General features: G+C 39.5%; 1 protein-coding gene across 1 annotated transcript in view; it reads left to right on the forward strand.

The window, feature by feature from the left end:
* dennd5a (DENN/MADD domain containing 5A) overlaps positions 1 to 10,742 on the forward strand; it is a 50,627-nt gene extending 39,885 nt beyond the window's left edge. Inside the window, exons 11-23 of the mRNA XM_060886158.1 lie at positions 1,511 to 1,642; positions 1,753 to 1,905; positions 3,067 to 3,154; positions 3,271 to 3,355; positions 5,292 to 5,420; positions 5,814 to 5,935; positions 6,025 to 6,170; positions 7,436 to 7,554; positions 7,642 to 7,823; positions 7,920 to 8,002; positions 8,105 to 8,228; positions 8,369 to 8,537; positions 9,278 to 10,742. Of these exons, the coding sequence (XP_060742141.1) occupies positions 1,511 to 1,642; positions 1,753 to 1,905; positions 3,067 to 3,154; positions 3,271 to 3,355; positions 5,292 to 5,420; positions 5,814 to 5,935; positions 6,025 to 6,170; positions 7,436 to 7,554; positions 7,642 to 7,823; positions 7,920 to 8,002; positions 8,105 to 8,228; positions 8,369 to 8,537; positions 9,278 to 9,461 (1,716 nt within the window). The 3' untranslated portion in view covers positions 9,462 to 10,742. The remainder of the gene's footprint in view (positions 1 to 1,510; positions 1,643 to 1,752; positions 1,906 to 3,066; positions 3,155 to 3,270; positions 3,356 to 5,291; positions 5,421 to 5,813; positions 5,936 to 6,024; positions 6,171 to 7,435; positions 7,555 to 7,641; positions 7,824 to 7,919; positions 8,003 to 8,104; positions 8,229 to 8,368; positions 8,538 to 9,277) is intronic.
* Positions 10,743 to 10,912: the final 170 nt, after the last annotated feature.

The raw sequence follows: 10,912 nt of genomic DNA on the forward strand, positions 1-10,912 counted from the left end.
GAGAACCTGCAGAGGATTCTCTATCAGTGTAACAACCGGGGGCTGAATGGAGACAGACCCGTAGGCAGGATAGCTTCGAATGAAAGGGGGTTTAATAAATGATGAAGACAGGTACAAAAACATGACGAGAACAGAAATAAAACAGATGACGACACTTAACATGGACTAGACACCACACCGCGTATAATGAAACTAATGATTCCGCGCTGCATTCAGCAACGCGGCTCACTTAAATACAAAAAAGATAATGACAACATTAGGAACAGGTGATGAAACAGGGAGGAGCAGACGAAGGCGGGGCAGAAACGTGACAACAACAATAGCACGTGGCCAAAAGTCCGGGCTGAATCATGACATAGAGAGGGTGATTGTGCAGGAGGCATGTCATTAAATTTCAAACAGACATTTTGCTTTATCACATTTCCTTATAATTTGGTCATTTTCTAATTCCCAGCCATCAGCTAGTTCTCCTAGATCACACCACAGATGCCTTTATTGCCTCATATACATTACAGCACAGGGGAATATCCAAGCTTATTAAGTAGGGGTCAGAGCACATGGACAACTGTGATACAGCACCTCAGGAGCAGAGAGGATTAAGGGCCTTTGTGTGTCTTCAGGAGACATCACGTCAGTGTAAAGCCAGCCACATTGACGCGTTCTTTCCCACATCAACAGGGCAGCTGAACACGCTAAGAAAAAAGGCTCTGACAGCTCACAGTGCCGTACACAAGCATGCGGATGCCTGTGCTTGGCAAGCGTTGCTCTGATTGACAATGCAGAGCTAATTTTTCTCTCATGTCTCCAGGCCATGGATGGCTATGACGTCATCTGGTTCTCTCCTCATGATCTCCTGATGAGAGGGCAAACACGTTTACATTATTTATTTTTCACTGTCGCCACCCCCCAACAGGGCAAGTTATTTCCTCACACAGGCAACAAACAAAGCCTGTCTATCATCTTTACAGAATTATAAACGGCGGCTTTGATTAACAGCGGGCCTCGGTTAGCGTTACTTCTCCAACGTTAGCTTGATGCGTCAAAGCCCTTAGGTCATACTCTGTTACTTCTGATAAATATTCACATTTGTAAACTAGGTATTATGTTGAAATTTTTTACCAATTAGCTGCTCAGTTTGTCACTCCACAGGAACAGAGGTGATTTCAATGTGCATATTTTAGCCAGAAACTGGGAGAAAGCATTTAAAAGAGCTGTACGGACTTTTGTACACCACGTTGGTCGTCCTGCTATTGTCTATGAGTTACACTAAAGTTACACTTTTACAAATGTGAAATTGGTTCATAGCTCAAATCAGACTACAACAGACGTAGCGGCTGTAGTGCTTATGGCGAAGTTGCTTCACTTCCCCGAATGCAGTCTGAAGCCATTTGCAGTTAAATTCACCCCATTACTCTTTAATAGAGAAGCATGGGACCAACAATGTTTAGATCAATGTTGTACTCTCCACTAAATCCTTCATCTTTTCACATTTTCCACTCTGCAAATACAGAAGTACATCCAGGAGGCTCGTAACCTTGGCACCACCATTCGCCAGCCCAAACTGTCCAACCTGTCCCCTTCTGTCATCGCTCAGACCAACTGGAAGTTTGTTGAGGGTTTGCTGAAGGAGTGCAGAAATAAGGTATGTCGAAGGAAAAACTGGCTTAGAGAGCGCGATGTGTGGATGACGGTTCCGTATAAGGCGTCCTCTCAAGTAGTGCTCGAGTTACATGGTTGTGTTTCTCGTTCCAGACAAAGCGCATGCTGGTGGAGAAGATGGGCAGGGAAGCAGTGGAGCTCGGTCACGGTGAGGTCAGCATCACCGGCGTAGAAGAGAACACACTCATCGCCAGCCTCTGTGACCTGCTGGAGAGAATCTGGAGCCATGGGCTACAAGTTAAACAGGTACACCAGAAGCACACATCCACACATACACAATAATAGATACAGTATTCTTACATACAATACCTTTTCATTCACATTCCATCTTGTGACATTTTGAAAACATCTGTATGAGTGATATATTTGAAAATAACACTATTATGTATTTGTACTCATTGTGAATTGGAAAGCAAAAGGAAAACAAAGATGTGGTAAACAACGGGATGTGGTAGCTCAGTGGTTAAGGTGTTGGGCTACTGATCGGAAGGTCGTGGGTTCGAACCCCAGGTCCACCAAGCTGCCACTGCTAGGCCCCTGAGCAAGGCCCTTAACCCTCAGTTGCTCAGTTGTAAGTCACTCTGGATAAGGGTGTCTGCTAAATGCTGTAAATGTAAAGACAAAAGATCATAGAAGTGCAACGGGATTAATTATTTAGGATAATAGAATTGTTTGTTTATTGATGATAATTTTTGCAGCTGTTGTGGAAAGCTTTACCATTTAAAAAGGGAACAAACAATCATGAAGCTGATAATATTGGAAGATTTAAATAAAAACTCTTACTGTTTGAAACTATACTGACTCTTTAAAACAGGTTCTGATGGAGTTTCTTTTTTATATCTTTGATTTCATACCTCTATCTATCTATATATACATCTATCTGTCTTTCTGTCTATCTACCTGTCTGTCTGTCTGTCTATATAGATAGATAGATAGATAGATAGATAGATAGATAGATAGATAGATAGATAGATAGATAGATAGATATAAAAACTTTGAAGATAGTCATAGTACAGTTAGTATAGTTTCAGAGAGTTTTTCTAGGTACTTTTGGTTATATGTATGTGTGTATGTGTATATATATATATATATAATGGCAATTTGGTCAAGTTACATTTACATTTTGGTGAAATTGGAAACGTAATTAAATTTTGCAAGTTAAACTAATGTAACTGATGACCTAACTAATGAAGTTTAGATTCGATAATGTCACATTTAATGCCTTTTGAGTTTGCAAATGACTTTTAACCTGACAGAAACACAGTGACCTTTTTTTTGAGTCGTCTTTTCAAAAACACACCAATAAAGGTGACAACATGATCATACATGTGTTCTCTCTCTCTCTCTCTCTCTCTCTCTCTCTCTCTCTCTCTCTCTCTCGCTCTTTCTCTCTGTGTGTTCTATTAGGGGAAATCTGCCTTGTGGTCACATCTGCTGCATTATCAAGAGAGCAAAGAAAAGAGAGACGCCACACCGGCCGGCTTAGGGCCTCCTGGTAATGAATATTCTGTCTATCCTAGATGAGATAAACAACGAGTTTATATTTCCGTTATGATTTACTCTACTGTACTATGATATGGGAAGGTGTGATGTGTCTCTCTTGTCTCTTAGGTATCATTCATGACACCGAGAGGCGGAAATCGGATGCCAGCTTCGCAATGCCTCCTCTTAAAGTCTCTTTGATTGAGGACATGAGGTCAGTATGAGAAAGTGAATAGAAGTATTTACGCATCTGTACTCATTTTCAGCAGATGGCTGTCAATCCCTGGGTCAGATAAAATCTGGACTGCCATCTTGTGGCATGTAAATGAAAACGTCAGATGAATTACTTCTCTAAAAAAGAGAAAAGAGTCCAAAACATAGCTAAAGCAAAGACGGAAGATCATAAAGGGCGATGGAATAGGGATTATTTATAATATTTGTTAATGATGCTCTGATGATGATGATTACGATGATTTTGTGGCTTTACCATTTTAAAAGGGACCAAAATCATGAAGCTGAACACATCACAGGAAGTTCTTTACCATGTCTCAACAAACCCAGAAGCTCTAACTGACCAAGAGAATAATAATAATAATAATAATAATAATAATAATAATAATAAAATATCCCTTAACTGGCATTACTTACGCATTTACATAGTTGTGTAAACTAGCAATAGAATTAAATGTTAGAATTAAGCGATATATATTAAATGCTGATGTTAGAATGAAATAAATATCAGTTATTGCCGTTCAACTTTAATTATTCATGAATGAAAATTTATACTGGTGATTATTTGACTTATTTCATTGAAGGAAATTGAATGTAATCGCTAGTCACTACAGTGCGTTAGCATTGAAGTGGTTTATTATTACAATTGATTTATTAGTATTAGTAAAAAAGTGGAACGCTTGATATAAATCCACAATAAAATTGTATTGTTTTTATTTATTTATTGAGGGATATTTTATTTTATGATGTTGTTGGCAAGTTTGCCCCAAGTCTTCCTAACCGCCACTTCGTGCTCATTCCTATGTGGTAGAAAGAAACCGCTGTTTAGAAGTATTTTAATAAGTATCTCAGTGGATACGATGCCACTTACAGACTGCACACAGTGAATATGCCTGGACAGCTCTGACAGGATACTGGCACTGATGGACAAAAGCAGGCTGGATGATGAAGTCTGGGCTGAGATTAAAGCTCCTCTTGCTGCTCTTCTTTCCTCTCCAAGTGCATGTGGACATCATCCAACACAAATATCCAGCACAACTGTTGTGAAAACTAAAGAGACAAACAATGAAGTAGAAAATTTGGAAAACGTGTGGAGCGATAGAGAGAAAATCAATTAGGTTTTAACATTAGATTAACACCCAGGATTAAGATCTTTGAATTGTTTAAGGCAAGATAGTTCAAACATTTCCAAACACTTTCTGTTTTTCTATGTATTTAAGTGGATAACAATTAGTTGTCTGAATCCAGATCTGTTCCCATGACCACTAGTCTAGGGACTGTTATATTGCACAGAACAAAACAATTTATTTCGCTAAAAAGTTATTAGAATATTATTCACTCAGTTGTTATTATTACTATTATTATTTTATTTTATTGTATGTATTCGGGGGGCACGGTGGCTTAGTGGTTAGCACGTTCGCCTCACACCTCCAGGGTCTGTGTGTCAGGTGTGTGTGGAGTTTGCATGTTCTCCCCGTGCCTCGGGGGTTTCCTCCGGGTACTCCGGTTTCCTCCCCCGGTCCAAAGACATGCATGGTAGGTTGATTGGCATCTCTGGAAAATTGTCCGTAGTGTGCGATTGCGTGAGTGAATGAGAGTGTGTGTGTGTGTGTGCCCTGCGATGGGTTGGCACTCCGTCCAGGGTGTATCCTGCCTTGATGCCCGATGACGCTTGAGATAGGCACAGGCTCCCCGTGACCCGAGGTAGTTCGGATAAGCGGTAGAAAATGAATGAATGAATGAATGAATGAATGAATGTATTAATTTTTTTCAGAATTTAAAGCATTCTTCTGTGATAATGACAATCTTAAGGTTCACAAATATAACGGTGTATAAATTATAATTTATAAATTATAAAACATTTCTGTCCTTATGGTAAGAGTGTTATGGAAACCTTCTCGGGAATTTTATTTTTTCAGGCACATTCAGAACATCGGAGAGATTAAGACAGACGTAGGGAAGGCCAGAGCCTGGGTGCGTCTCTCCATGGAGAAGAAACTGCTGTCCAGACACCTCAAGCAGCTCCTGTCTGATCATGAGCTCACAAAGTAAGACCATCACTCCATGCTTTGTGAATATTAACCATGTCAAGTGCTTCTGTGACTTTAATTTATGAGCGAACCTCTTTTTTTCCCCCCGTTTTTTTTTTTCCATTCGATTTGGCTTTAAACCAATCCTATTAATGTTCCTGTTCGACTCTGTTGGGAATTTATATGTATAATAAATGAACGTAGCTGAAGTATCACCTCTCATCTCCCCATAAAGATGAAAACAGAGTTTATTATTGATGAGTTCTTCAGGGTAAACTGGATCATGTTTGTGCTAGGATTCTTTTGATGTACAGTATCTTCTTTCCACTTTGGCACAATGTCTTCCAACATGAAAACACATGCCTTCTGCCGGCACATTTCGCACCTCAATTTCTCTTTCTTTTCCTGCAGGAAGCTCTACAAGCGCTATGCCTTTCTACTCTGCGATGACGAGAAGGAACAGTTTCTCTACCACTTGCTGTCTTTCAATGCCGTTGATTACTTCTGCTTTACCAACGTCTTCACCACGATCAGTGAGTCTCATCGTAGCATCGCGCAAGCACGATGACGGTCCCGGAGTACGTTCTTCTGACTTGTCTCTTTTTCTCTGTCCTGCCTCCAGTGATGCCATATCATGTAGTAGTCATTCCTAGTAAGAAGCTGGGTGGCTCCATGTTCACGGCCAACCCCTGGGTGTGCGTGTCGGGGGAACTGGCTGAAACCGGAGTACTCCAGGTGCCGAAAAACACTCTGGAGATCACTTTTGAGGTGAGGAATGTTAAACACTTCTGTTTGGTTTTTCATTTAGAAAGAGTTTTAGAAAAAATGCTTGAAATACTCAGAATTTTTCCAGCATTCCAACCCCCACTGAGACTGAGAATGCAAGTCTGGTCATGTGACCTTTATTCAGCCGTGGCGGTGTGTTCCAGTGAACCTGGGAAAACCAATTTTACCTCTGGCAAAGTGCTTAAAAGCATCCGGATTACCAACATTTCCCATAGATTCCATACAACTACAGTTACACTGTGATTACACAGTGTCTGAATTCTGTGGCTTTTTTTTATGTGGAATCTCTAAATACATGACACAGTTTGAACATTCATTCATCATTCATCTTCTACCGCTTATCCGAACTACCTCGGGTCACGGGGAGCCTGTGCCTATCTCAGGCGTCATCGGGCATCAAGGCAGGATACACCCTGGACGGAGTGCCAACCCATCGCAGGGCACACACACACACACACTCTCATTCACTCACGCAATCACACACTAGGGACAATTTTCCAGAGATGCCAATCAACCTACCATGCATGTCTTTGGACCGGGGGAGGAAACCGGAGTACCCGGAGGAAACCCCCGAGGCACGGGGAGAACATGCAAACTCCACACACACAAGGTGGAGGCGGGAATCGAACCCCGACCCTGGAGGTGTGAGGCAAACGTGCTAACCACTAAGCCACCGTGCCCCCTCAGTTTGAACATATGAAGTAATAATATAATAATGTACATATCAACAATATAAGCAAGTTTATCCACAGACGATTTTGTGATTTCATTCATTCCTCAATATTGTTCCATTTGTTGAAGTGTAAAAAAAATAAAACAACAACATAAAAACACGTAAAAACATTTCAACATTCTATCTATCTATCCAAATGCAAAAAAAAAAAATTCCTTTACTTACAACTTTAAAGATTCTATTTACAAGGAATGACCAAATATACATTTATTTTGTATATTAACGACACAAAATCATTAGCAAGTATAAAATATTGTCTTCTTCATCAGCAGTATAAAATACTGAGATTAGATTTAGGTCTATTGTCGAATCAGTGACATTTTCAAGCATGTGATCATCGCAACCCATAATAATAATAATCATAATCATAATTATAATCATAATCATTTTCTTTCTTATAGCCTGATAAAGTCACTCAGGTGCCCATCAACAATTTTGACCAAATAAATAAACAGAGTAATCCAGTGTGATCCAGATTAGTCTCTTGCTAAATTTATTATGATTTCCTTCTTAGTGCCAGAACCTGGGTAAGTTGACGACAGTGCAGATGGGTCATGATAACTCAGGACTGTACGCCAAGTGGCTGGTGGAGTGCGTTCTGGTCCGAAATGGGATCACAGGGCACACTTACAAGTGAGAATCAGATTTATTAATATCAGTAATTAATATGACACAATGTTGTAGAACAGAAAATACAGTAGTGTGTTTGTTGGTGTTCAGGTTCCCGTGTGGCCGCTGGCTGGGGAAAGGCGTAGACGATGGCAGTTTGGAGAGGATTCTAGTAGGAGAGTTGGTTACTGCAGGATCAGAGAATGACGACCGGATGTGTCGCACTCCTCCCATGCAGCAGTCGCCTGGGATGATGCGCCGATTCGTTACCATCTCACCAAACAGCAAACCAAGTGAGTACCAACACCACAAATTCATTAATAAAATTAATGCTCATGGTTTAACAGCCTGAAACATGAGAAGTGCTTTTTTTTTTTTTTTTTTTTCAGAGCTGAACACAGGGCAGATCCAGGAAGGGGTCGGAGAGGCAATTAACGGAATTGTTAAACACTTTCATAAACCAGAGAAAGAGGTATTGTAGGAAGTGCTTTTTATTATCTTTTTACAATCAGTTGTCACAGTTAAAGATCAGTAAATAAGATTATTAAGAATCATTCCCTCTGTCTGACGTTAGAGAGGAAGTCTGACTCTTCTTCTGTGTGGAGAATACGGTCTGGTCTGGGCTCTCGAGCAGGTGTTCCAGCATGGTTTCAAGTCCCCACGTCTCTTCAAAAACATCTTTATTTGGGATTTTCTGGGTAATAAACAAGCTGATAAAAGCCTCATATGGGATTTTCTGCCTAATCTGATCTGCTACTTGAATGAATCCAGAATGACTCTTGACTGTTTTATGTCTGAACTGACATTGTACCATATCTGTATGATTCCGTCCCTTCAGAAAAGGCGCAGGTTTACTTTGAAAGTGCGGAGCAGAGTCAGGTAACTCAGGACGAGAACTATCAGACGAGAGTGCGCCATTTCTGTCGCTTCATGCGTGCCATCAGCAGCACCCCAAGAAACATCGGCAAAGATGGAAAGTTCCAACTGCTTGTGTGCCTCGGAGCCAGGTTAGTCAGAACTCGTGTATAAATGTTGATAGATATTGACAATGAAATGATTACATGCACATATCACACATTTTGATATCCGAAGGTTAATATCAGAAGTGGAATTGCTAATACAACGTTCCTGTTATTGCACCTTCTTCTTTTTCATAATCTAAAAATGTTCATTACAGTGAAATTATTCATCATTTGCAACCCCTGAAGGTTACTGTAATTCACCAAATATTCTCTCTATGTGCAATTAAATGGTCACGTGATTTTAGTACAGATATCTGGAAGTACCTGGAAGGCTCCCGAGTTTCTGGAAAGCCCCAGAGCTCTTAGTGAACATATTTAAAACACCTTGAATACGAATGAATTCTTAAAACAAGTCTCAGAAAAAAGTTCTAGAGAACTACAGTGTCAAAGGATTTGGTTATTTAAAAAAATCTCAAATCTTGAACATCACATGGAGAATTAAATTATTAAATGATTACAAATTGAAAAGAATATTGCATAACATACAAATAAATCACCAAATGTCTGGGACCGGACAAGGTGAGCGTTAGTCAGAGAAGCAACCAAGATGTCAAGGAAAATGCTCAACATGATGCTACCACCACCATGCTTTTAACTGTATGATTGGGGTACTGAGGGTGATGAACAATGATACTGATATTCTAAAATTACTATACCATATAACCAGTTACTCACACATTCTTTGTAATGATTAAACACCCTGGTCCTTTTGTTATGCCATTCAGAGATCATTTGCTTCACCACTGGATAGCTCTACTGGCCGACTGTCCCATCACAGCGCAGATGTACGAGGACATGGCGTTGCTAAAAGACCGGTGTCTAGTGAACTCTTTGATCAGAGTGTTACAGACTTTGCAAGAATTCAACATTACTCTGGAGGCCTCGCTAGTCAAAGGGATTGGAATATAAAACCTTGCCCTCCTGCTCCTCTGAAAAATGAAGACATAATCCAGGCAGATCAGTGGGGACCATGAACTATTATATATATATATTTTTTTTTTTTACACATGAAGAGACTTGAACAAAAGGACTACACCTGGCTTACATTAAAGCTACTGTTATGTTTGCCGTATACGAAGTGCAATGAGCCCTTTTAAAACATGTCTTTATTTTTATCCTCACCGCTGTCGCTGTTAGACATTTAAGATATGTTTTGTATTATGATCCCACCTGTATAGCCCACCTGCTCTATACTGTTTGAATTGAAAGCTCGATATTTTCATTGCTATTGTGAACTCCTGGCGACAGATGTATAAATGTTAAAAAAAAAGGAGGGTAAGGAAAAAAAAGGGTAATATATTTTCGAAGAAGAGCAGTATTATTTTGATATGTCTGTCAGGTTGCTTGCTCTGTTGTCTATCTAATCCATACTGTCACAATGCAGAGTGAAAAGCAAATAAAGTAGAAGTATGCTTTATAAGTATAACTCATGGGAAACTCATATTTGAAATAAAACACACAAACACACACAAACAAAGATTAAAATAAACACACACAAAAAACAACCAGAAAACAGGACTTGTGTGTTTTTTTTTTTTTTTAAAAAAAACAGGGGACTTTACAAATCGAAACGTAGTATGCAAATCTCCATGACCACATTTTAAAATCTGAGTATGTTACATGATAGAGTCCATAAAAGGGAGGACAAAGTGTATTTTACGGATGAGAGAAGATGAAAAATATATATATTTCTTCTTAAAACCATTTTAAACAACTTTCCAATTTAGCTCACACATTTTCATAAATAAATTCTCTCCGATCAACAGTGTAACCAGTGTATACCTATTAGACATAAATCATCCTTTTTTTACCCCTCAGGTCTTCACATGAGGCAGTAGTCACAGCCTAGAGACATTACGACGCAGTACATTGAGGGTTTTATTTGGCCTCCATGAAAGCCCCAAGCTTAGTGTCATTTGTTTCTGCTATGCAATATTCACGTCTCCAAGAAGCCTCCACTGATATACAGTACAATATGCTGATGGAACGAAGGCTTCGTCCAGATGTTCTAGTGTAGCATGAGATGTGCAGTCCAGAAGCTTATGACGTTTTCTGGTAGTCTCCACACCAAAATGCTCTAAAATTCATCATTTGTCTCTTGGTACATTTTAGACAGGATTATGTAATGTAGTGTTTAATAAATGAGCAACAGTGTACAGTGTATAAAATGTATTAAAAGTGAGAATCCCATGCTGGTGTTTTGGCTCGTCATTAAAGTTGTGTGATGCAACACTAATACTGTATCTATACATGTATCTTTATAGGTAAAACCATTTGATTTTATGAAATGCTTGTATTCTATAGTTCCAAAGTTCCTTATCTTCACTTTCTTTGCTTCATTTACATTCAGTCTTTTCTTG

Source organism: Tachysurus vachellii, chromosome 1, assembly GCF_030014155.1.
Source record: "Tachysurus vachellii isolate PV-2020 chromosome 1, HZAU_Pvac_v1, whole genome shotgun sequence".
Lineage (NCBI taxonomy): Eukaryota > Metazoa > Chordata > Actinopteri > Siluriformes > Bagridae > Tachysurus > Tachysurus vachellii.